Here is a 27,595-nt window from a genome sequence, read left to right as displayed (position 1 = left end):
GCGAGTTGAAAAAGTATGACTGTCTCAAAGTCACCGACCAAGCTTTCATGGCTGAGTTTCCCTAGGCTTAAATCTTACCACTACAAAACAGAGGCCGAATTAATATGACAACCTGTTGTACGATCCCAGCAATTATAGCTGATTCAACAAGCCTCGCTTTTCAAATTATGCTTAATTCTAAGCGCGATCCAAGTCGGAAATGCTTTAGAAGAGGGCGGGACACGTTGTACGCGCGGAGTTTCTTGACATTCCTCTTTTCCTATCAGATCTCGAGGTCCTCCGTGACGTCCCGAAAGACGCTGATAGTACAGTCATCCAGACTCCGCCCACTAATATAAAGGCCTGCCCGGGGGCCACCCTTCATTACGCTACGGGATAGGCCGTAACTACCAGCGCTTCTTGGGACCATTGTTCCGCAACTGCTTTCGGCTCTTACATCTATCCTTTCCCCCTCCCCTTCCCCTCCTCTCTCCTTTTCTAGGTCGCGGGGATGCCGCGTGTCTATATTGGCCGCTTAAGTTACCATGTGCGGGAAAAGGACATCCAGCGTTTTTTCAGCGGCTACGGCCGCTTGCTCGAGGTCGACTTAAAAAACGGGTGAGGAAGGGGCAGGGGGAAGTGAGGCCTAGCGGGGGGGCCCGCCGGAGGGTTTAGTATTTGGCGCCAGACGCTGGTAAAAAATGGCCTGACCGCGGCAGGGGCCCGCCTGCCATTGCCTCCTCTCGGGCCGCGTGGCGTCGTGTTCAAGATGGCGGCCAAACACGGCTTCGTCTCTTTTGTCCCGTTACGGGGGTGGATGGTGGTGTTGCACAGCGTATCCTTATCGCAGCCGTGCACAGGCACCCTTTCCGCATACACACTCCGCGGCGGCGCAGATTCCGGCCGAATCGCGGGCGGCGGGGCGGCAGTGGGAGGCAAGCCCTGAAACGTGGCGGTCGATCACCGTGGCCTGATGGCGCCTTCTCTCCTCTCTTTTTTTTTTTCCCCCGCCACGCCCCTCCTTTCCTGCAGCTACGGCTTTGTGGAATTCGAGGATTCCCGTGACGCCGAGGATGCCGTTTACGAGCTGAACGGCAAGGATCTGTGCGGGGAGCGGGTCATCGTCGAGCACGCCCGCGGCCCCCGCCGCGACCGGGATGGCTACAGCTACAGCAGCCGCAGTGAGTATGGCTCTGTTGCGGCCTCCTTAGGCGCGCGGGGACAAGCCGTGGGTTGCCGGGGAAGAGGAGCGCAAGTGGGGCGAATGGGTGGCCCTGAACGGGGGAGGGGGGGGAACTGGTAGAGGAGGATTCCTTGGACCTTAATTTGGAAGGGTGGGTGGTTAACAATCCCTGTTGTCCGAAGGGAGGCTACATCCCCCCCTCTGGATTTTAAAGCTGTGAGGTTTTCTTGACGGGGATTGGGCAAATGGCACTCATAAGTGCAGAACCCCAGGAGGGAGGGGGGGCATATTGGGAGTTCTATATAAAACACTCACTGCTCTTAATTTCACACATTTGGCCTAAAGCTTCCAAAGAAGCAGGAAAGCGAATGGGAGGTTTCCCACCACTTAAAGCTCGTTACTTAAAGTGGTCACGGCTGTTACAAATGAGCCTATGCCTTAATATGAATATTTGCTTAGAAATTGGAAGAGAGAGGGTACGCTTTCATAGAAGGCGGACCTGTTAATTTGGAGACAAAATAACTAATGCAACACCCATTTAATTTAAATCTTTCCTACAAAAAAAAATTGGATGCATTTGGTAGAATTTTGTATAATGATTAAGAGCAGTAAGATAGACCTGTTTTGGTTTCGGGGCATGTTGGGGAGGTGGAATTTCTTGCAATTTGTATGTTTTTTGAAGTTGTTGCATGTTCAATTCAAATTTTTTAACAAGTCCTTGATGTTTCAATTTAAAAGTGACCAGTGGGGCTGAGGCTGTGTCCACTGAGGCTAAGATGACTGCCTTTCCTGATTGGCCATGGCTTTTCCATACATTGTGTGACCCTTGCCCTATGACCCTTTGGCTGACCTTACCGGAAGCCATGACGACAGCAGCCTTTTGCCATTAGACGCAGGGTGATGGTGAGGATTCCAAGGGTTAGACAAAACTGGTTAAACTGAACTAGGTGACTGTTACCTTGCGTGTGTTGTGGCCAAACCACCACCTTATACCTCATACTGTGATGTAAGTACTTAGTGTAAACTAGTAAACGTTTTTGTAAATGTAGAAATGCATGTAATCAGTTAAGTTTTATATTTTACAATGTTCTGTAAAATAAAACTTAGCGAGGTAAATCTAATAAAGGTGCAGTCACTCTCTAACAGAGTTTAGGAGCACAGTCTTGTAGGATTTTAGACTTTGATTTGCCTTTAATATATAAAATATGGCGAATTAAAATTTTGTGGAGGATTAGAAAAATAAAGTCCTACTCCTGTAAATACAATTTATAGACTAGAGTGAACTAATGTACTTGCTTTTCTTATAAGGTCAGTAACTTTCTATCTTTGTATGATAAAGGTGGTGGAGGATATAGCAGTCGGAGAGCATCAGGAAGAGATAAATATGGACCACCTGTTCGTACAGAATACAGATTAATTGTTGAAAACCTTTCCAGTCACTGCAGTTGGCAAGATTTGAAAGTAAGTTAATATAAAAATATTTTCTAAAAAGCCAATTTTTCATGTCATTTTTGGTACATCTTGTAAAATACAAGAAAGTTTCTTTGAGTTAACTGAAGCTTAAATTTTGGCTAAATAAAGATTCCGTTTATTTAAGGATTTCATGAGGCAAGCTGGTGAGGTAACCTATGCAGATGCCCATAAAGAGCGGACAAATGAAGGAGTAATAGAATTCCGTTCTTACTCTGACATGAAGCGTGCTTTGGATAAATTGGATGGCACAGAGATAAATGGACGAAAAATCAGGCTAGTTGAAGATAAGCCACGATCGAGCCATAGGCGATCTTACTCCGGCAGTAGATCAAGGTATTTATAAACCTGGTATTTACTTGATATGAAAGATCCTTTAGGACTAAACTACATTTTGTTGTTTTAAAACCACTGATGTAGTCTTTCTCTTGTTTCCAATGCATCAGGTACACTAGAATTTTGTTCAGAAAATAAGTTTTACTAAAAATTTGCATAATTTATTTCCAAGCTTTTGACTGGAATGCTGATTAATATGTTTTGTGGGTGTGTGTATAATACTACTTTTGGAAAAGATATTTATGTATTTACACTGTATAATGAACAAAAAAATTGATTCCCTCGCATGCATTACAATGCTTATTTGTAATATACCGTACTCTTTAGATCCCGTTCTAGAAGGCGATCACGCAGTCGAAGTCGTCGCAGCAGCCGGAGTAGATCCCGTAGTGCCTCAAAAAGCCGATCACGGTGAGAGCATGTTTTATAATAGGTGTTTTACCATTGACAGTATATTAGATATATTTAATAATACTTTTTAAAATAAGCATAATTTAAGGGTGTTTTTTTTAGCTCTAAATCTAGGTCTCAGAGTAAAGACCGATCACGTTCCAGATCAAAAAGTCGAAAATCTAGATCAAAGAGCAAGTCAAAACTGAAATCTAGCAGAGGTTCACGATCAGGCAGCAGATCCAAAGAAAAGTCTCGGAGCAGATCCAGGTCTGTTTCTCGTTCACCTAAAGAAAATGGAAAAGGAGAAACAAAGTCTAAATCAAGGTCGCAAAGCAGATCTCATTCCCGTTCTCCAATACAGCATCAACCTGCAAAGGCTCATTCTGAGTCTCCATCCAAAAGAGCTGTGTCACGATCCCATTCACAGTCGCGTTCAAAATCCCGTTCACGGTCAAGATCCAGTTCACAAGATTAAGATTGGAGCTATTATGCGATTATGGAACATTGTATGGGCAGCCAGAAGTCTTTTTTTAATATTAGTATTTGGTTATCTGTTTAATTTCAGAAAGAAATTGTCTTGTTCACCAAGTAAACAAGACAAAAAGATTTGAAGTAACTTTGAAGTAACTCAGAAACCTTCTGAGATGTGTACAGGAATATCAGTAAAAAAGTTTTTCTTTTGGGGATAGAAATTAAGACAGCCTTTTTTTATTGGAGCCACAGCTGAAGTAATATGCTGGGGAGTGGAAAAAGAGTTTTATATACAACTTTTGAGTGTGAAGATATTGGAAATGGTAATATTCCCTAAATATTTCCATTATTTTGTAATTATGGAGGTTAGTTTTATGAATTAAGGCTTTCTTCTAAAAGCATAGAAGACCTGTATTGAAAAAATCAGAGACGCTTGTAATGCTAATCCTTGAGTATAAATTGGAATACTTCATTGTGCTGTACCATAAGTTGCCAAAAGTAACCCGTTTTTTTTTTCATTGTGTTGAGGCAATATCACTTAATTAAAAAATGATTATCTCTGCACAGTATAGTTTTGCCTAACACCTTAAAACTAATAAGTGTTTAACCCATTGAATAAGAATTTCAGGTGCCAGATAATTCCCAGTTTATTCATTAATTTTGCAATTACTCTTTTTCTGAAAAAAAATTACATGGTCTAAATTTGATAACAGTTTGGAACCCAGTGTTCCTCCCTCCCTCTTCTACAAGCAGAAATCCACTCAAGTAATATATTTGTTCTTTCCCTTCTGCTGCAGTACATCACGTCCTTTTCCCAGATTTTGAAGACATGGATGGCTACAGTAGAAGGGATTTTTTTCCCTAGTTTTTTACTACTAGAAGCAGTTTGATTAGTGAAAAATTCTAAACTGTTAGGATTAGGGCTCCAGTTATCTAAAATAGGTATGTGTGGGGTGAAATCCAATCACCAAGCTTACATGTAATCGATAAGTTTAGTAAAATACTAGTACAATCTTATAATCTTTATACAATGTGTAGTTTGACTTGTATGAAATTAAATCAGTGACTCAAATGTTTGTGTCAGTGTAACTTTGTTTAGTAGATAGTATTATACATTAGATTGATTCAGGCAAAATTCACTTCTGATAGTGAATAAATAAGAAATATCTATTATGATCTATCCCATATTGTAATTACCTTGCTACTTCCACAATGTCAATAGTGCCTGGGGAGTTTCTCATTTTTAGGTTATTACTGTTGCAATATATTCTACAAATCTTTTGCAGGGGAAGGTTGCCTTAAAATCAGTTTTTGACTTTTGGCAATTGCTTGTCTAGTCTCTGCAATTTTCTTGGCAAGTTTTTTCAGAAGTGGTTTGCCACTGCCTCCTTCCTAGGGCTGAAACTGGCCCAAGATCACCCAGCTGCTTCATGCCTAAATTGGGACCAGAACTCTAGTTTCCCAGTTTCTAATATGATCTCATAACCTCTACACCACATTGGCTTATTAGTGTCATCTTGCCCTGTCCTTGAATTATTTTTCTATGTTCACTGGAAATGAACACAGTTGCAAGATTTTAAACCTATATAATATATATTTCAAGCTACCGATAAAAAAAAATTGTAGCTTGGTTGAAATGAGGAGTCCCTGGTGCTTTCTGAACTTGGTTGTTTTCTTGCAGATGTTTCATTACCCAAATTAGGTAACATCCATAGCAATAGCACTTAGAATTATATACCACTTCATAGTATTTTACAGCACTCCCTAAGTCAGCATATGGCCCTCAACAATCTGGGTTCTCATTTTACTGATCTTGGAAGGATGAAAGGCTGAGTCAACCTTGAGTATCAAAGGAATTGAACTCCTGACAGTGAGCAGAGTTAGCCTGCAATACTGCATTCTAACCGCTGTGCTAACCATGGCTCTGGTCCATGCTAGACTGATGTTGCCTAGTTTGTATAATGAAATGTCTGCAAGAAAACAACCAAACTGAAAGAGCACCAGGGACCCCTCATATTTCAAGCTGGTTTCTAAAGTTTAATTAAGCTGCTCCGATTAAAAAAAATTGTCTTTAAAAAATCATTGTGCTAATTGTATCCTGTATTGTAAAGTAATGCAAGCTTTATTCTTAATAGCAAAAGTTTTATTTTGTTTGTTTAGCACAGAAACAAATTGAAGTTAGAAAAGGACCCAGACATCATCTTATCTATTATTTCTGAGATGTTTAGGGATTAATGTAAGCAGTGGTCTCTTTACTAATATGGTTCATTATAATAGTTAATTGCCCTAGTTTTCATATTTACAAAATTGGAAACTTTAGGATGATCATTTGAAGGTGGTTCAAAAGCTTGGATCTGTCATACTGTATTAGAATTTACTGCTTCTGCACGGTAGTGAAAAAGAGGAAATTGATCTGATGTTCTTGTCTCTTGATATATTGAGGTGAAATGAACATCCCAGTCCCTCGTCATTGTTAAAAGTGGCACTAAATGTGCTTACAACCAATCCTCAAGGTTCTGGCCATCTCAGCATCCCCATGGTCATGTGATCGCAATTTGAGCTCTTGGCAACTGGCTTGAGCTTAATGATGTCCTGTGGTCACATGACTGCCATTCTGCCATTTGCAATCCTTCCTGCTGGCTTCCCAGAAGCACAATCAATGAGGATGCCAAGCAGGGAAGGTCACAAATTGCTCTTGTAAATTATTCCCGCCCCCCTCCCACTGCCTGCTGTGCCTTCTGCCACACCTTGCCTGCCAGCTGCCTTGCCAGCCACCTAGCACTCACTTGACAAACAGAAATTGTTTAATGATGGCAGTCACTAAGTGATGTGGTCACTTGACATTGCAGTTTATGACTGCATTGCTTAGAAACAAAGCCTAATCCCAATTACATTGTCAACTGATAGCTGCCGGAAAATGGCATAAGTTTTCTTTATTCTGGAATTTAGGACTTTTTGTTATTAGGAAACTTGTTAAGCCCAAATGACAAGAGTTATGTTCTGCAGAGAAGATAGTGTTTTTGTAGCTATTAGCAATTCAAATATTGCATAAATTTGGAGTGACTTCTGATTTAAACTAAGGGGCCTAGTCAGTTTCAGTTGTCAGGAAACGCATAACTCTGAAGTTAAATGTTGCCATCTTATAACCATGGTTTTAAAATTTGAATGGGTGCAACCGACCGACCTACCTGCAAAATGTTGAAGGCCTTTGGTAAGGGCCCTTCCAACTCGGTTACTCTGTTAAACAAATAACAAATAATGTTAAATTGCTGAGTATGCAGAGAAAACATGTTGCTTACCAATTTGGGAAATAATACTGCTAGACAAGGGCTGTTTTTTTAAATTTTTCTTATCTAATTCAAAGAAGATGTGCTTGTTTCAAATCACAGTTTGAATCAATAGAATTTCCTTCATCTCAATACTCTGATAGGGTAGGATAAAGACGATGAATCAGGATTGCTGTCACCCCTGGCCATTTTTGCACAACTCCAATTTGGAATCCACCATCTGTGTTGGGTATTTGGGCAGCATGTACCAACCCTTTCAGAATTCTAAGATGGAGAAGGCTGTTAAGATAATAGGTCCAGTAAATATCTGCTCTGGTATATGCTGTTCACTGTTATTTCTGTTGCAATGGAGACATAGCTACAATTAGATGAAAAATGAAATGGGGAACATCCCTTTGTAGCCAAACTCATACAGCAGAATCAGTGTTCAGTAGCTGAGGTTTCCAGGAATGGCTTCAGTCATTTCCTCTCTTTCAAATCATTAGTTAGCTTTGCCTTAATTCTCAATGCATATTATGCATGTATTGATTATTTTATTTCCAAAATAATGTGACAATGTAAAATAGACTGGAAGTGTTTGAAGCATAAAATGTTAACATAAAATTTCAGTAGCTTCCCTGATGTCACCTTGCACATCTAGGATAATACAGGTTCACCCATCATCATTCTCCCAATGCTGAATAGATGGCTGGGTGCATAGATGCCCTCCGCACATTGAGTCAAAGAGTTGTAATAAATTATTTAAAATAACACGACAATTCACACAGAATATGATTATCCACAAATACTGGCTACAATAGTGAAGGGATCAAATGTTTCTGGGCTCTGTAGAACCATCTACTTGGCTACTATAGGGAGGGAAAATTGATAAGGTAAAGATTATGTTAGATTTTGCATGCTTAATCAAAGCCACCAGACTATCTCAGTAAGGGTAGAAACAACATTTAGGATAGTCTCTCATTGTCGTTTATTACCAGATGTGACCTGTCCAAACGCACAGATTTTAATAGTTGGAATAATAGGAAACAGTCTGACAGTCGGGGTGGGGGGAGTATATATGAGGAAAGACTGAAGAAGGCCATTTTCTCCCTTCCCTTCACTGCCCTACCAAGTACCCCTAATCAACTTCAGAATCGGCTTCAAAAGCAACATTACTGTTTTCCAGCTGCAACCAAGGAACCAGCGTGGATGTCTTCAAAGCTCAAGACCAGCATTTTCTTCAGTTTTTTTAACAGATAAGATTCCCCACAATATAGCTACCTACCTTTCTCTTAGAAAATGTACAGAGGATAAGTTTGTCCATATTTACAACTGCAGGTGTTAACGTGCATTCTCCAACATTCAGAGTATTTTAAGAAGTCAAATTGTGCTTTTTAAGAAAACATGAAAATTGAACCTATCTACAATTACAGCATATACGGTACTTGAACTTTCTTCTCTTTTATTTCTGCCTCAACAGAGACAGTTACTTAAAATGATCATAGAAAAATCTGATTTTAAGATATTAATATATTGGGGAGGGAGGGGATAATAATAATATAAGTTGGAAGGGACCTTGGAGGTCATCTAGTCCAACCCCCTGCTCAGGCAGGAAACCCTATACCATTTCAGGCAAATGGCTGTCCAGTCTCTTAAAAACTTCCAGTGTTGGAGCATTCACCACTTCTGGAGGGAGGTTGTTCCACTGGTTAATTGTTCTAACTGTCAGGAAGTTTCTCCTTAGTTCTAGGTTGCTTCTCTCCTTGACTAGTTTCCATCCGTTCCTTCTTGTCTTGCTTTCAGGTGCTTTGGAGAATAGCTTGGCTCCCTCTTCTTTGTGGCAGCCCCTGAGATATTGGAACACTGCTATCATGTCACCCTTCTCTTCATTAAACTACACATACCCAATTCCAGCAACCGTTCCCTATATGTTTTAGCCTCCAGTCCCCCAATCATCTTTGTTGCTCTTCTCTGTACCCTTTCTAGAGTCTCGACATCTTTTTTACATCATGGTGACCAAAACTGGATGCAGTATTCCAGGTGTGGCCTTACCAAGGCATTGTAAAGTGGTATTAGTACTTCACGTGATCTTGATTCTATCCCTCTGTTAATGCAGCCTAGCACTGTGTTGGCTTTTTTGGCAGCTGCAGCACACTGCTGGCTCATATTGAAGTGATTGTCTACTAGGACTCCGAGATCCCTCTCACAGTTACTACTATTGAGCAAGGTACCACCTGTATTATACCTGTGCATTTGGTTTTTCCTGCCTAAATGTAGAACCTTACTTTTTTCACCATTGAATTTCATTTTGTTAGATAGCGCCCAGATATGCTACAGGTAAGCAGAGTCAGGCTCCCTGTTTTTCACTTCGAGTTCATTCCCTGGGCATTCCAGAGTTCTTTCGCTGCATGTATATACACCCTATTTTAAAGAATTGTATGTTCTTGGTAAATCACCATTGAGCTTATTGTCTCTTTTAACCTCTTTACCTTTCCTTCCTTCCCATATAGTACAGTATAGTCAGCTTGCTTTGGGCCCGGGAAGTGAGCTTGCTCTTCTGCTGCACCTGCCTCTTGAACAGCAATTCAACCACCCACCATCACCAAAGATTCATATGGGTTCCACCTTACTCATACTTTTATGTGAGCTATTAAAAATCTAGCTCCTCCCTTAGACTTTGAATTAGCATGTGATAAGGTCCTTTAAATCAAAGAAGAGGTAATATGCAGTCTACATTTCATTAATAAATAAATTATAAATAATTTGTTGAGTAGAGTTTAAATCAGACTCATTTTCCTCTAACAATGATGCTAGGCAAAGAAATGGTGGTTAACTAAAGATTCTTTTAAAAAACTCCATGGACAAATGATAATTTGAACTTGAGCACCTGGCCAACTTTAGCTCATCTTGAAAAGATTTGGTTTTTATTTGATTGGGAGACTACCAGAAAATCTTATTTTACTAACCAAGTAGTGGTCTGGAACTAGTTTTACAAAAGCTTTCATGCTTCCAAGGAATAGTTGTGATTGAACTGGCATCACATAGCACATGTAATTATAGTTTGCTTTTAAATCGGAGGAATGGATAAAAACTAAGCAATTTGGCTTTCCATTAAGAATAAAATTCAAAAATACTTAATAAGAATGCCCTTGAGGCTGAAGTCATTGTAAAGTTAATAAAATGATTTTCAGAATAAAGATGACAAATTACTTAATGCAGAAGGCAACATTTCTATATTACAAACCATGCTACTGTTCTCTATTCTCAGAGACAAATGGAATTACATAGAAACAATCAGAATGCTCAATCGGTAGCACACATTTACTATTCCTGCTTTCCTACTTCAAGCTTGGAAATCTTATGTTTAGTTCACAAGTTGCTCTTTTAATGAAGATACGTGTGAATACAAATAGCTAGATCTCAAATTCTTAGGAAGAATTATTTCTGCCAGTAGTGAGACCTCTTGGTGCTATCATGCATATTGTTCTTTTTTTAAAAAAGAAAAAGTAGCAAAAACTACTGAATTTGCACCAAATCAAACCATATGCAGGCATGTATGAGTTAGCAGTTGTCCACTGCAGCAATAACTACCACTACTAATAACTAAAATTGGAGCTCTAAGTAAAGCATTCCTGCATTTAAAAGGTACTGCTTTTTACAGAGAGAATGGATAGCTGCAGAGTACAACACTTTTGACTTCCTTGTGCTACAGAGATAAAAGATTTGTACCACAGGCCCCATTGGGACCAAACACTCTTTCCAGATAATTAGCATTCAGTGAAATCTGCTGATATTAGTCTTCACACAGTCCAAAGCCTGTACCAAAAAAAATGTCTGCTGCTAAAAGTTGGGTAAAAACAAATACAGTTACATTAAAAAAGCAGCCTTAGGTGAGGAAATTCATTAAGGGAATTCTATTACAATGTGTTTAGAATTATAATTAAAGACAACTCAGAAGAGGACATTTAGGCACTGTATTCAATCAGTCCAGGCAGAAATTGAAAATTAGAACATTTACAATGGATGCTGACTAGCCTCAGCATGACCATATGTACTCATACTGGACTACTAAACTACTCTTATTCTATGAAATGTTTCCTATTTTTGCCTTCTTGTAACTTAAATGCATTACTTGATTTCATTTCCTATAGAACAGGGGTGTCAAACTCAATTTCACTGAGGGCCGCATCAGCCTTGCGGTTGCCCTGGGGGGGGGGAAGGTGGGTGTGGCCAGTGTGGGCAAGGCCTACTGGGTGGGCGTGGCTGGAGTGCATATGGCCCATAGAATGACAGAAACCATCTATTTCTGCTAACAGTTCAAGTATTGGAAAAGTTGTTTTGAGCAAGGCTCAGTCATTCTGTATAAAAATGAGTTTTGATGGCATTTTTGCATTCAGTTTCTTGCTGAAGTGTAGTACCTAGATCTGGACATAGTATTAGGAGCAAACAGTTCTAGAAATATACATTCCACACTGCAGAATGATAGAGAAATAGAGAAATATTATTTGGTTTGGAAATTATGATTCAATTGTCACAAGACTGATTCGAATTGGAAAATTATTTTTGCCTTCTAAAATATTAACCACCCCCTTTGTGTTATTGGCAAATTATCTTGTTATCCTCTCTAAGTTATTAATAATATGCTAAAGAATGCAGGGCTCAGGAATAAATGTTATACATCCCACTTAATATTGTACTACATTTGATGAGGAAACATTGATGAGCATTTTTCAGACAATTTTCAAGCCAGCTATGTATTCATGTAAATACTATGCCTTCCAGCCCACATTTTACTACCTTGCTAATCAGAATGCCATAGAGCGTTTATTTTAGACAATGTTTTGCTGAAATCAGGGCATATTATATCTGCAACTTTCCCATAATCATATGTTTAGACTAACAAGTCTGGCAAACAAATCCGAAGCTATCTTCTGGGAATTACCATTTCAATCCTTTCTCTTTGGTCTGCATTTTATTCTTTGTTGTATTTTGTTGTTGTTGTTTATCTGATAGAACAGTGTTTCTCAATCTTGGCAACTTGAAGATATGTAGACTTCAACTCTGGAATTCCCAAGCCAGACAGTGTTACAAAAAGACTAATAAAATGTTGCTGTCTTCATTGAAAGTATTGAAGTATAACAGAACAACAGAGTTGGAAGGGAACTTGAAGGTCATCTAGTCCAACCCTCTGCTCAGGCAGGAAACCGTATACCATTTCAGATGAATGGTTGTCCAATCTCTTCTTTAAAACTTCTACTTTTGGAGCATTCACAACTTCTGGAGGGAAGTAGTTCCACTGATTAATTGTTCTAACAGTCAGTATTGAAAGTATTCTTTCTTGTTCTTGTAATTTAAATATAGCAAAGAAAACATATGCTTTTTATTTTAGTTTCTGTTCCTGTAAAGGTAAAGTTTCCCCCGCACATGTGTGCTAGTCGTTTCCAACTCTAGGGGCTGGTGCTCATCTCCGTTTCAAAGCCGAAGAGCCAGTGCTTGTCCAAGGACGTCTCCGTGGTCATGTGGCCGGCATGACTAGACGCCAAAGGCGCACGGAACGCTGTTACCTTCCCACCGTAGTGGTCCCTATTTTTCTACTTGCATTTTTACGTGCTTTCGAACTGCTAGGTTGGCAGAAGCTGGGACAAGTAACAGGCGCTCACTCTGTTACGCGGCACTCGGGATTTGACCCGCCAAACTGCTGACCTTAACTTAATCTGAGGTTTAATTTATAAATAACAGCATAGGACTCTTGAGAGTCCTATGAGGCCGAATCTACTAGATCATGGTCAATAATAAACTCAGTGGTAATAAACTATTGTTTCATTTTATTCAAAATGTAAAAAAATGCTGGAGCAATACAATTCTTCTTTAAAAAAAATCTTTTTAACATTCAAACAAATCTCCGTATTTGACTTTATTTGGATCAACATCCATTAATGCAGTTCACTGTTACAAAAGATGTTTTTGAAAGAACACACAGTTAACGAATTTGTTTATTCATTATGTATCTAGTTAAGACAAATCAGTTCGTTTGGTATATTTATGTAGCATAATCAATTAACATCTCGGGGACTGCGAGTGGAGTGTTGCCAGTAAGCTGCTATTAAAATTATTTGGGGAAAAACCTAAACTGTAATGACAAATCCCAGTCCTTTGGTTTCTATAAATCTTTCAATGAATGTTTTTTCAGATCACTGGCCAGGATCACTGGGCATTCACTGAGGATCTCTGCTCAATAATGAGCCTACTATCTAATTGTGGAGCCAAAGAAATGGCTCTTCTTCCTTGATTCTTGCATGTTTCTCTGTTCCTTCTAAACAAATTAGCAATGAGACAAGCAAAGAGAATCGGCAGCCTCCATTTCTCCTGTTTCCTTTGGGCATTGTGCAATGGACCAAAGGGACAGAACAAGCAAATGAAAAGCTGTGAAAAGGAAAAAAAATGATGTTTTTACCGGGAACATCCAATAACAGAATCTCTCAGGGATTTCAAAACGCAAAGTTAGCACAATACAAATATATTAGCACAGCTTTCAATAGAATTACATATTAAACCAGCAGTTTTCACAGGTGATGCTCAGTCTTTTCATTTTAATTTCTCATATCTAACAAGTACAACGTACCCCATATATATCATCTTATACGGTGTCAAAGAAAAGACAGTGAGCCCCCCCACTTTCCCATCCCTCAACAATCCAGGAACACTGTATATTCTTTTTTCACTACTGTCTTAGAACATGTTCTACAAGCACGCTCATGCATATACTCATTCACATGTACACAATATGCATAGCAAAAAGGAAAGAAAATAGACATTTTGAAAAGAGTACCATTCTCCTCTTCTGATCAAGTGGATGAAAAGGAGTTAGAAGATTTCAATGAGCTCCTTGAAGGAGATTCTCCAGTGCCATGCCTCCATCTTTTATACATGGTCCTGGTATATGTGCTGATTCACATAGGTTTCCACACTCTTTTGACCTTGTACCTTTTCTTCTTGTTTTGATGTGTTGTTTTCCTTCCCAAGGGAGTAAAAATGTTTCCTTTAGTTTGTTTCCATTTATCAATTGTAAGCAATACTACTAGATGGCTTAGTATGCAGTTCTTCCTCTAACTTGCCCTTTTGATCAGCTAGTAAAGAAGGAACCAGTAGGATTCAGGGAGCATACCTGTAATCCTCAGGTTATGACAGCAATTGGGATTGGAACTCCATTGCTACAACACTGGCACAAAGGTACATACATACCAAAAAACCCAACAGTAAATGAATGTATGCAAATGAAATCCTAGACTTATTTAGATGTGGGAAATGGCTGAGCCCTCCTCTTCATTATCTCCCCATCAAACACAGCCATTACTGGCCAAAAGGCTATGAAGAGCATCACTTTAAAAAGTACATTCTTGGAAATAAGGAATAGTACCAATAAAGCCCAGGCAATATAAGAAAGGAGTACATTTTGGGATGCTGCAATCCCTATGTTAATTTTAAAATGCAACCTGGTAGGCATTTGCATGCAGTCCTTTGGCAACAATTTCTTTTAATTCAATAAATAGAAAAATGGTAAACTAGAAATTAATTTATAAAGGAAGTACATAAGCTCTAGAGTTTGTATATTGTTGCTCTTGATCTTGCAAACCTCTGCCTGGTCTTTGGGGAAGAAAAGCAATTTCCGAGCTCAGATGTCAGGATAATGCAGAATACAATCATAGCTGTACGCAAAATGAGAGTCAGCATATTGCAATCCTTTATTAAAAGGCAGAAAAGACCTGGGGTATAATGATAGAAGACTCCTAGCATTCTAGTTCATCAAAACCTTTTTGTCAAGTCCTCAAGCTCCAATAACTGAATGCTGGCAAACAATGTGAAACTGAAAAAGACAATACTAAGCTGGCTTAAATGGTGTGAAACAATGACTCCTATCATTAGGCAGAATGAAACAGTCACCTCAGCAGAGACCCTTGAAAGCAGCTAACCAGTAGGTATGTTGCAGTTTGCTATCCCAATATTGAATCTTTTTTCTATTATCCAGCTAAATTTTGTCCATAAAATTAGAAGATGTTTAGACCGCTCCTTCTGTGACACTTTCTCTGGTCAAGTAGGACTGTTGGACTCATTATAATTCAGTGTTTCTCAACCTTGACAACTTTAAAAAGAATGGACTTCAACCATGTTGGCTGAGGAATTCTGGGAACTGAAGTCCACATGTCTTAAAGTTGCCAAGGCTGGGAAACATTGATATACTGCTTGAAATTCCAGTTTACTGAGGGCAGTAAGTATTAAAAAACTTATTGGATTAAATGCATTCAGTTTTAAAACAATCTATGCAAGGATTAAAGTACATTTTGTTAAACAAGGATCTTGGAGGATGACTCAAATACAATTAAGTGATTCCAAATCTAGTTAATACAGTTAACTAGATTTGGAATGGACCATGAGGTGTAATACAACTATAATCAACCATGCTTTATGTTTGCTTTGTGTTTAATTTATTTCATAACTGACCTCTAAATGATCCAAACAGAAGGTACAAGAAAAAAATGTTTATGGATTTTCTCTTCACACTGAAAGACCTTGCCAAAGAAAGTAACAGAAAGATACATACTTTCTTTGACAAAAAATGGATTCAGGTTGGAAGTGTGTATTTTGTTTCTGTTTGATAAAAACTAGAATTCTGATGAGAGATAAACATTCAGATAAGCAGGGATTAACACCTGACAAACAACCACACAGAAAACAATACCCTAACTAAAGAGAAAACCCCACCTCCACCAACAATGGCAGGGCAGGTTACTATATATAACCATGGAGCAAATCCACACTTATTAGCACTGAGGTTATTACCTAGTTGGGAAACGAAACATCTGCAAGCAAACAACCAAGCTCTGAGAGCCCCAAGGACTTCATAGTTCAATCCTCAGCTACTTATATTCTTTTCTGCTGGATGCAAGTATAAGTCACTTGTGATCTAGCATTCACAAGAGTCACTAAAGTATTAGTGACAAGAAGCTCTTTTGAAATCCATTTGTTAGGACACTGATGGTTTTGTTGTGATAGGATTCAAGCTGACACCTATATTCAACAGAATTACTGCTCACAATCCTGAGGACAATTATCATGTTCTGCTCTGTACTGAATAGTTCAGTAGTTCTACCCGAGAGAGCAGTCCATCAACAACATATTTGAAAAGCATCTATTGGCTTCCCGTATTGTTCTAGACACAATTAAAGGCATGTGTTTTTTTCCTGGCTTCCTTTCCTGGAAGATGCCTTCAAATTAAGAAAGTCCATGACAGTATTAATTAATACTTTTACAAAATGCCATAAATTGCCAAAACTTCCAGGGTGATGCACTTGGGAAATTAGGCTGTAAATGTTGCTGGTAGAAACCCAAAACTGAATCTCAGCTTCAGCCAGTGCCACTGATTGGGCTCCAGCATTTGCTCAAATAGTTTCGGTGGAAACCAATGGCTAATTCATAGTTGTTCAGCATAGGCTTGTGAAAAGTGTGAGGAAAATGGAGCAGAAACAGTACGTTTTCTTGGAGATGACCATACCCTAGTGCAGGGGTAGGCAACCTCGGCTCTTTTGTGACTCATGGACTTCAACTCCCAGAATTCCTGAATCAGTATAGCTGACTCACAAAAGAGCTGAGGTTGCCTACCCCTGCCCTAGTGGTATACTGTTTACAAAGATCCAGTTTCCATTTATGACATCTCCACTCCTGGCTTAGAGAATTTTGACTGAAACCATGGGAAATAGCAGCACAAGAATATGGCAATACTAAACTAGATGTATCAGTGGCCTGACTTGTTATATGATTCTGTTCCTTCTGTTATCCTATATCACATATGTAGCGGAACATTTTCTCCCTTATACCATACTCTGCTTAGGCAAGATTATTTATTTATGAGGTTTATATCCTCACAATAGCAGAATTATGACAGCTCACAATAATATACAGAACACAATAATCAAACAAAAAAAAATCTTATACATGCCAAAACATAGCATCAGACAACCAAAACCTACCAGAAAAGTTCTGTTTTCAACTTTTTCTGGAAAACAGAATGATAGTCCTTCAACAGGAGACCATTCAGGAGGGCCAGTCCCATTATGGAAAAGCAATCTTCTAGGATTCTGGCTACCAGCTACTTCTCCTGCTGAGCAAGTATTATGTGCACCCACCAGTAAACACCTATAAGTACTCAGAACATTGAACTTCACCAACTGAAATTTCTGGGTGGTCCTTAATGGCAGACCCATGTAAGTAATGCTTCATCTGTGTTGCCTGTCCATAGAAAGCTACAAAGACAGAGTCTTGGCTGTAAATTTTGAATTCTACCATTCATTTTATGTACTATTCATGAACCAAGAGTTTTTTCCATAACTAAAGAAAACATATTATGAATGAAGTTTCTCGATATTTTTGTAAAAGCAAAATACTACTCCAAAATACATTTAACCAGCCTTTTCTGAATTGTTTTCTGACAAATCCAAAAAAAACCAGATACCTTAAAAAGTCAAACAATATCAAGAAATATACTGTCTTATATAATTTATGCATTTGAAAAATATCTGATGAGCACTGAATATGCTAACAGTTGGCAGGTGTGAGAGCATAACCCAAACTAGGAATGGAAAGTGAGGACAAAGACTAGTTGATACATTTTTCTCTCTAGCACATTCTGCTGAAGAGAATTTCCCTGAGGATGGGCTCCAGCACAAGTCCAAAAGCTCCGAAGATTAAACATCTGGTCCTGGTGACTGACCCAGATGGGACCCCGCAACATTATCCTGGGACACATATAATTTACGTGTATCATGAGTTGATACACACTGATTGTAATGCTGAGCAATCACACTCCATGCTACAGTGTGTTGTTTCCAAACTTGCTTGTTTACTCTGAAAGAAAAAAACTGTTATGGAGGATATAAAAGACTATAATGAGCCTTAGGCTTAGTCACATATTTTCCTACTTCTTATTTAATAATTAAATATTGGAATGTTTTAATTAAATTCCAATCTCTGCACTGCTGTTAAAATTTATCCTTAATGCCCTCCCCCTCCCCTTCTTTGCTTATTGGCATAGTGGCATTGCTGTCCATAGTTTGCCATATTAAAGAAATTTGAAACTGAAACATCCATGTCTTTTACAATAATTTCTAGATCTTTCATTTCATTTAGGTCAATTGTCAGTGACCCAAGTTAAGCTTGTACAGAGAATTGATGATGCTGACACTTTCAGTCCCCAAGGATTTAGGATAAGGTATAATGTTCTTTCAACATATTATCCTCCATATTAATTTCAAATATTGTAGATTTTGCGCAAAAAACCTATGGATGATGTGGACTTAAAATTTAAATAACCATACCATCTTGTTCTGTGACCTAGATGATAGGGTATATTATCATAAAATACAACTGTGTGCATATTTTACAGTATAGTTGTTATAGCAACCAAACTTCTGTACTATTGCAATCAAATTCCAAAATAATGTGATATGATTAAAAATTGGCACAGTATTCCTGAAGAACAAGTGTATTGTCGTTATGGAAACTGGGACACTTAAAAACATCACATGCATTTATTTAAAACTGAAAACATTCTAGGGCAAATAGAGAAAGTGGACATTTCTCCATTAAAATAAGAAATTGGGGATTGTTCTTTTCCAAGATGAAAAGATAATATCATGAAGTTTACCAGATTCTCCTTACTTTACAGCTTAGAGTCATCTTCTTTATTTCTGAATATCAATGGCTACTCATAATTAGATGTAACTCAAATAGTGGAGTCTTTCAAAACTCTTTCTTATTATCTTATGCTGATACAGATTTTTGCAGCCCAGATCTGGTAGCTCTATTAGATCACTGTTTTCAAAACCATTTGCAGTGGAACTGAATTTAATTGGAGTAGAACTCTAGACAAGGAATGTTTAATCCTGTTTTCTGTTACTATTTTCCCTACATAATGTGACCCTTCATCATGAATATTTGTTCTGCCTGGATTAAATTATAGGCATCTGAGAAGATAACAACTGGAGTGACTACAATTAGATCAAATAAGCTGTATTAAGAAGTTATGGGTCCTCCAGCTCTGCTGCTGGAGTGGACATTTAAGTTTTCAAAGTATATGAGGAAATAATATGCATTGTGACAAAAGGAATGTGCTTAAAATATAACTTGCCAAGAAAAATTCAGAGCCCAAGTGACAAAATTAGTGGACCAGAGGAATGCTGTAGATATAATTTACTTGGACTTCAGTAAGGCATTTGATAAAGTAGATCACAACCTACTACTTGATAAGATAGAAAAATGTGGGTTAGATAGCACCAGATGGATTCATAGCTGGCTGACAGGCCGTACTCAGCGTGTGATCCTCAATGGAACTGCATCTACATGGAAGGAAGTGTGTAGTGGGGTGCCCCAGGGCTCTGTTCTGAGCCCAGTGCTCTTCAACATCTTCATCAATGATTTGGATGAGGGGAGAGATGGGGAACTCATCAAATTTGCAGATGACACCAAGCTGGCAGGAATAGCCAATACTCCAAAAGATAGGCTTAAGATACAGGAGGATCAGGACAGACTCGAACACTGGGCGCTATCTAACAAAATGAAATTCAATGGTGAAAAAAGTAAGGTTCTACATTTAGGCAGGAAAAATCAAATGCACAGGTATAGTATAGGTGGTACCTTGCTCAATAGTAGTAACTGTGAGAGGGATCTCGGAGTCCTAGTAGACAATCACTTCAATATGAGCCAGCAGCAGACCCATATGAATCTTTGGTGATGGTGGGTGGGGGAATGCTGTTCAAGAGGTAGGTGCAGCAGAAGAGCAAGCTCACTTCCCGGGCCCAAAGCAAGCTGACTATACTGTACTATATGGGAAGGAAGGAAAGGTAAGGAGGTTAAAAGAGACAATAAGCTCAATGGTGATTTACCAAGAACATACAATTCTTTAAAATAGGGTGTATATACATGCAGCGAAAGAACTCTGGAATGCCCAGGGAATGAACTCGAAGTGAAAAACAGGGAGCCTGACTCTGCTTACCTGTAGCATATCTGGGCGCTATCTAACAAAATGAAATTCAATGGTGAAAAAAGTAAGGTTCTACATTTAGGCAGGAAAAATCAAATGCACAGGTATAATACAGGTGGTACCTTGCTCAATAGTAGTAACTGTGAGAAGGATCTCGGAGTCCTAGTAGACAATCACTTCAATATGAGCCAGCAGTGTGCTGCAGCTGCCAAAAAAGCCAACACAGTGCTAGGCTGCATTAACAGAGGGATAGAATCAAGATCACGTGAAGTACTAATACCACTTTACAATGCTTTGGTTAAGGCCACACCTGGAATACTGCATCCAGTTTTGGTCACCATGATGTAAAAAGATGTCGAGACTCTAGAAAGAGTACAGAGAAGAGCAACAAAGATGATTGGGGGACTGGAGGCTAAAACATATAGGGAACGGTTGCTGGAATTGGGTATGTGTAGTTTAACGAAGAAAGGGTGAGGGGTGACATGATAGCAGTGTTCCAATATCTCAGGGGCTGCCACAAAGAAGAGGGAGTCAAGCTATTCTCCAAAGTACCTGAAAGCAAGACAAGAAGCAACAGATGTAAACTAGTCAAGGAGAGAAGCAACCTAGAACTAAGGAGAAACTTCCTGACAGTTAGAACAATTAACCAGTGGAACAACCTGCCTCTAGAAGTGGTGAATGCTCCAACACTGGAAGTTTTTAAGAAGAGACTGGACAGCCATTTGCCTGAAATGGTATAGGGTTTCCTGCCTGACCAGGGGGTTGGACTAGAAGACCTCCAAGGTTACCTTCCAACATTATTATTGATGATGATGATGATGATGATGATGATGATGATGATGATGATTGTTGTTGTTGTTGTTATTGTTATTATTAGTCAGTTATTCTGGAATTAACCCTTGATCAATAACTTAAGGTTCTCAGCTCTTCCTGCTTATGGACTGAACATATTATTGTCTTCTAGAAAGTAATATGCATGGCTGTTATAGATTTTGCAAGTACTGTAGATTTAAGAATTTTTCAATGAAAACAATGAGTAATCTAAACATGGACTCCTTACAATTATTTTGGGCTGGAGAGCACATTTTGTCATGCTCATGTATACATACCCTGAACTAGATCTGTTGTTTCTCTGTGTCATATAACATATGTGGGTATATGCATAATTCTGTATTTTTTTATTTTTGTCATATTTATGTAGTGTATAATGAAGGTGGTAACCCTTTGAGAGCTGAATGCAACGAAATTTCATTTTAATGTATGCCGATTAGTGTACATTCAAAGTGACAATAAAGTTATATTATTCTATTATATTATTCTATTCTATAAAATTTAAGAGCATTTTGTGGAATACTTCACAGTGAGGAGACATATGATCATACATTCATAAAGCACATGTTTCATGCTGTTTCCTTTCAAGGTAAGCTTTTTTATTTGTTGGTTTGTTTGTATCCTGCTTTTATTATTTTTACAAATAAAGTGGCAAACACATCCAATGCACCTTCCTGCTCCTGTATCCCCAAAACAACAACCCTAAGAGGTGAGTCAGGCTGTGAGAGAGTTCATGGCTAAGGCGGGATTAGAACTCACAGTCTCCCATTTTCAACCCTGGTGCTTTAACTACTAGGCCAAACTGGCTCGTATATTATAAATTATAATTATATAAAATGCATAATTTATTTATTATGTAGAAAATAATAGCAAATGAAAGTAAAGACAGGAAATGAGAAAAAAGGTAGAATAAAACTAGTTTACAGCCACAGTATAGTTCTCCAAACCTGTCTCTACCACAACTATGGACCAATTTATAAATTGTCCTTCGATCTTCAAACATCTCTCCTTTTTTAGGAGCTCATCAACCCTACACACCCATGACTTTTTTTGATCTTTCTCTTCCTCTTGAACTATTTGTTTTTTTTTCATAAAATCACATTACATTTTCCAAATTTTGCTCCTTATTTCCTCTTCTGCTGTTTCAGTCAGAATTCTACTGAATATTTTCTGAAGCACAATTAAGAAATTAATTTCTGTGTAGATCCTTTCCTTTGTAAAAGGCACAATGATGGCAAACCTATGACACGTGTAAAAGGTGACATGCCATGATGGTTGGGTGACATCTGCATTCACTAATAACTATTCTTGAAAGCATGCCTTGTTCTTGTATGATTTTTGGAGGTTGTGTGATAATGGGGTATACTCTCACAAAGTCTCCAGTCCCTATATGAGTTTGTTTTACGTATATTTCATTTTTGTAATTGTTTGATGTTTCTTTATATAACAAGCACCATCAACAATTGAAAGGTATTTTTAAATAAATGAATATGTAAACAATTGTTTCACTTTTGTTTGGGGGGTTGGTGGTGACAAGCCACCAGAAACAAGTTAAGATTTTCCACATTTTTGACACACCAAGACAAAATCTTTACGATCACAGGAATAGGGGAATAATAATTGCAGTCTTCCAATCAGGCGCAACTGCAGATTAAATGAGATTAAATGAGGTGCACAACTGTTCTGTAAACTAACCATATCCAGATTTTGACACATCTTCAATTACACAATCTACACTTTTAGCCTTGCCACTTTTAATATTATCAAAGCATAATCATAATCATAATAGTAAAGTTGGAAGGTAACCTTGGAGGTCATCTAGTCCAACCCCCTGGTCAGGCAGGAAACCCTATACCATTTCAGACAAATGGCTGCCCAGTCTCTTCTTAAAAACTTTTAGCCTTACAGACCTAGTTTCCTGGATCTATTTTTTCCCTTTTTTGAAGATGGGAACTACATCAGCTCTCTTCCAGTCCTCTGGTAGTTCCCCAGTACTCCAGGATCTTTGAAAAATATAGTTCAGTGGTTCTGAGATCACGTCTGCCAGTTCCTTGAGAACTTTGGGGTGTAATCCATCTGGTCCTGGTGATTTGAACTCATCTAGGCTGGACAGGTGTTCACTTACCATTTTCTTGCCTATCTTAACTTGCGTTTCTATTTGTTTTTTATGGCACTGGTTTTGGTAGGTTGGGCTGTTTTTTCCCTTTGTGTAAAGACAAATGCAAAAAACGAGTTAAATAGTTCTGCTTTCTCCCTATTGCTTGTCACCTTCTTGCCACTTTCCCCCACTAATGGACCAATCATTTCCTTAATTTTTTTCTTGTTTTTTATATGTTGAAAGAAGCATTTTTTGTTATTTTTGCAGGCACAGGCTATTTGCTGATATTCTGCCTTAGTTATGTGCCCCTCTTTCCAATTCTTATACTTGTCCTTTTTATCTTTATCTTTCAATTTATCAGAGTTCTTTATGCAGCCATGCTGGTTTCTTTTGAGAGCTGTTATTTTTCCTCTTTGTTGGTATTGTGCTAGACTGGGCTTTTATTATCTCACTTTTCAAAATTTCCCAAGCTTCTTGAGTTATTTTCCCCTTGAGGATTCTCATCCATGGAATCCTTCCCAAGCTCTCTCTAAGTTTATTGAAATTAGCTCTCTTAAAGTCCAAGACTCTAGTTTGACTGTGTTCTATTGCTTGTGCTTCCATAATGTTGAATTCCAATATTGCATGATCACTTCCTCCCAAGGCTCCTGTGGCTTCAACACCTTCTATCATTTCATCTCTGTTAGATCCAAAATGACCAATCCCCTAGTTCCCTTCTCTACTTTTTGGGTGACAAAGTTGTCTGCTAGGTTTGTCAGGAATCTGTTTGATCTTCCACTTGGTGCAGAGTTTGTCTCCCAGTTGATGTCAGGGTTGTTAAAGTCCCCCATTATTATTGTGATGTGCTTCCTACATACTTTAGTTAGCTGACTAGCAAAAAGTTCATCTATTTTCTCTGTTTGGTTGGGTGGCCTATAGTACACACCTATGGCAATGGCAATGTCACTTCTTGTGTCCTTCTCATCATTTTTTTCTTGGACACTAATATTTTTAGGATCAGTTTAGATTCTTCTCCTCATCAAAATGCTCATAGAGATCTCTAAAATACAACTTCAAACATTTCCTGACTTCATTCAGCCCAAATTATTTCATCATTTTATTTTTCATTCTGTTCACTCTGCTGGAGATTCCTTGCTGAGCCATTTGCCATTTTGCCCATTTCCAAAACAATTATTTCTATCAACACCACACTGCATTTTCCCTGTCACTTTTAATCATAACACTTCCTTGCTTTCTTTTACTACATTCCTGGAGCTATTTTTTCTCTCTGTGGACATAATCCAGTATCTCTCATTTTTTGAACAAACATTTTGTTATAACAAGAACATTTTTCACTTCTACATTCCACCTTTCATAATGTAAGTGATTTGTTTGGTTCTGATTGACGAGGACTCAGAGTGATTTAACAATGAACGAGTTTATTGAATACACATAGTCAACTGACAACTGTCAAATGTTGCAACCCTTTTATAGAGAAAGCGTTAGAACTGTAACCAATCAATAGAGTCTCTTTTCCCGCTCCTAGGTTGTGGCGACCAATGATTGCACCTTAATTTCCCGCTCAGAACCTTGCTAAGCTGCAATGTATTTGCAATCACTTACTTGCCTTGTAATAACTATTTACATACACAACACCCCTTACCCCCCAGTTGATGTTATTTCTTTACAAAATCCTTTAGGTATTTTGGTGGCCTATGTATTCTGGAAGGGTATCTGTTACTGTGGCAGGTAGGGACCCCTCTTCCTGGTTGACTGCTTGGCTGCTTGTCGCTGCTAAGCCTGGGCTCTGGATTACTAGCTTCAGGTGTGCTGTTTTGTGTATTAGGTTGAGTTTGTAATTCAGTGGTCACTGGCCTACCTCGCAGGAGTATTTCCCCTTCGATTTGACTGAATTGTTGTTGTTGGGTTAGAGGGGATGAGTCATTTTGCCCATCCTCTATGCCACTCACTGGCCTGTTGTTATCTGTACTGTTTCCCCCTACTATGCTTGGGTCCCCCTCAACTGGCACACAACCACTAGATCTTTTCCTCAGCTGGTCTATGTGTCTCTTCCAGATCCTGTTCCCTTCCCCCTCAATAGTGTACGACAGGGGACCTAAGATTTCAGTCACCACCCCTGGAATCCATTTGTCCCCTTGGGCATAGTTCCTGGCCCAGATCAAATCCCCCACTTTAAATGTCCTGTTAGGAATGTCAAATTCAATGTTTGTTTGCAGTCTGTCAGGGTGCAATCTGTCCAATTTGGTGGACAGTCTCCTGCCCCACCTCATTTCAGCTGGACTTTTCCCTGTAGCAGAACATGGGGTCGAGTGCTGAGCCAACAAGAACTCTGCCAGTCTCTGATGCCAGTCACCTCGAATAATTCTTTTTAAAGCGTCCTTTGTGGTCCTCACGTTTCTTTCAGCCAATCCGTTGGTGGAGGGGTGGAAGGGTGCTGAAGTCTTGTGCTTAATCGAGTTGGCCTTGAGGAAATCCTGAAATTCAATAGATGTGAATTGTGGCCCGTTATCAGACACAATTAAATCCGGCAACCCGTGAGTGGCAAAGAGGCCCCTTAATGCCTGTATTGTTCTGCCCGCAGTTACTGAACTGACCGGTACTACCTCTAGCCATCTAGAGTAGCTGTCAACCACTACTAGGAATGTTAACCCTTGGAAGGGTCCAGCAAAATCAATATGAATCCTGGACCAAGGATTCCTAGCTTGTTCCCATTTATGTGTGCGGATATGTTGTTGTTCAGGCCTGGAACGTTGGCACAAATGGCAATTGGCAACGCATTCCTCAATGTCGTTGTCCAGTCCTGGCCACCACAAGTGACTCCTAGCCAACGCTTTCATCCTGACTATTCCAGGATGTCCCTCATGCAATTCCTGTAGAATAGCTGATTTGTGGATTCCTGGAATAACTACACGAGTTCCCCCAGAGTAAGCATCCCAAATGAACTGACAGTTCATCTTTCCTTCTGAAATATGGGCTGTACACTTCGTCCGGTTTGGCGTTAGGCCAACCGCTCATGACCCAGGCCATTACTCTTCTTAAGGTGAGGTCCTTATTGGTTGCCTCAGCAATGTCTTTTGCAGTTAATGGCAAATCAGGAATGTCCTGTAGGGACATTATTTGTCCCGCTGGGGCAGGGTCCTCCTCTGTTGTGCTTAGGGGCAATCTGCTAAGAGCGTCTGCATGACCCATGTCCTTACCTGGTCTGTATTGGAGGGAAAATGAGTATGCTGAGAGGAAAATGGACCACCTCAGCATCCTGGGTGACATAATCTGGGGAGTCTGTTTATCTGTGGTAAACAGTCCCAGCAAGGGTTTGTGGTCCGTCAGTATGGTAAAGTTCCTACCATACAGGTAGTCGTGGAACTTCCTAACTCCTGCCACAATGGCTAATGCCTCCCTGTCTATTTGTGCATAGTTCCGCTCTGCCTTGGTGAGTGTGCGGGAGTAGTATGCAATGGGTCTTTGTATTCCCTGGTTGTCTAAGTGGCTGATTACAGCCCCTACGCCATATGGCGAAGCATCGCACGCCAGGTAGATTGGTTTGTTTTCTATAAAGTGGGTTACAGTTGAATTACTGGAAAGGATGTCTTTTAGAGTTTGGAAACTCACTTTGTGCTTGTTCTGCCATTGCCAAGGGGTCTTCTTATCTAAGAGTCTGTGTAAGGGTTCTGCAATGGCAGCCTTGTGTGGCACAAATGTATGGTAAAAATTTACCAAGCCAAGGAAGGCCTGTAGTTCTGCCTTGTTCCTTGGTTCTGGGGCCCCTTTGATCGCTTTAATTTTTTCAGGGGTAGGGTGGACTCCACCCTTGTCAATCCTGAACCCCAAAAAATCAGTGGATTTAACCCCTATGCTACATTTTTCCTTCTTCAGTTTCAATCCAGCCTTCCTAAATCTCCCCAGTACCTGTTCCAGCCGCTCCACTAACATTCCTTCATCCTTTCCAGCTATTAGGACATCATCAAAGTAAGGGCATACTCCTGGTATGCCCTTTAAGGTCCTCTCCATCACTTCTTGGAAGATGCCTGGAGCTGCTGCAATTCCAAATTGCAGTCTGTGAACTCGGAACGCCCCCTTGTGGGTAACGATCGTCTGTGCCTCTGCAGCCTCTTCAGAAACAGTCAACTGTAAGTACGCATGCGCCAAGTCTAACTTGGCGAAAATGGCGGCGTCCTGGATCGTGGCGAGGACCTGCTTCACCGTCGGGACCGGGTAAGCATGTTTTTTCATTCCAATGTTGAGGGTGGCTTTGTAGTCCGCGCAGATTCTCACATCCCCGTTGGGTTTGAGGGGTGTGACAATCGGCGTTTCCCACAAACCGCCCTCAACAGGTTCTAATACTCCTTGGCCTACAAGCCGGTCGAGCTCGGCCTCGATTTTACCCTTTAAGGCAAAAGGTACCCTTCGGGCCTTAAGCCTGATTGGTCTTACTGAGGGGTCTAGGTTGAAGTTAATGGGGGGGCCCTTATACTTGCCCAGAGATCCATCGAATACGTCTGCAAATTCCTTGCAGACGGATTCGATGGTCTTATTTT

General features: G+C 39.5%; 1 protein-coding gene across 2 annotated transcripts; it reads left to right on the top strand.

The window, feature by feature from the left end:
• Positions 1–353: 353 nt before the first annotated feature.
• On the top strand, positions 354–4,904 carry SRSF6 (serine and arginine rich splicing factor 6). 2 transcript variants are annotated; one of them, XM_081324089.1, is made up of 6 exons: positions 354–597; positions 1,012–1,160; positions 2,502–2,623; positions 2,760–2,968; positions 3,296–3,379; positions 3,482–4,904. In XM_081324089.1, exons 1-6 carry the CDS (start codon positions 491–493, stop codon positions 3,834–3,836), a joined length of 1,026 nt encoding a protein of 341 aa, XP_081180215.1. In that variant the 5' UTR covers positions 354–490; the 3' UTR covers positions 3,837–4,904. The 2 variants fall into 2 exon arrangements, with proteins under 2 accessions (XP_081180215.1, XP_081180216.1); XM_081324090.1 differs by having other exon boundaries at positions 1,012–1,164; positions 2,476–2,623.
• Positions 4,905–27,595: the final 22,691 nt, after the last annotated feature.

The sequence above is a fragment of the Vipera berus genome (genome assembly GCF_964194415.1).
Source record: "Vipera berus genome assembly, chromosome: 3".
Classification (NCBI taxonomy): domain Eukaryota; kingdom Metazoa; phylum Chordata; class Lepidosauria; order Squamata; family Viperidae; genus Vipera; species Vipera berus.
The sequence above is the reverse complement of the archived record's forward strand: the minus strand, read 5'-3'. Positions and strand labels throughout refer to the sequence as shown.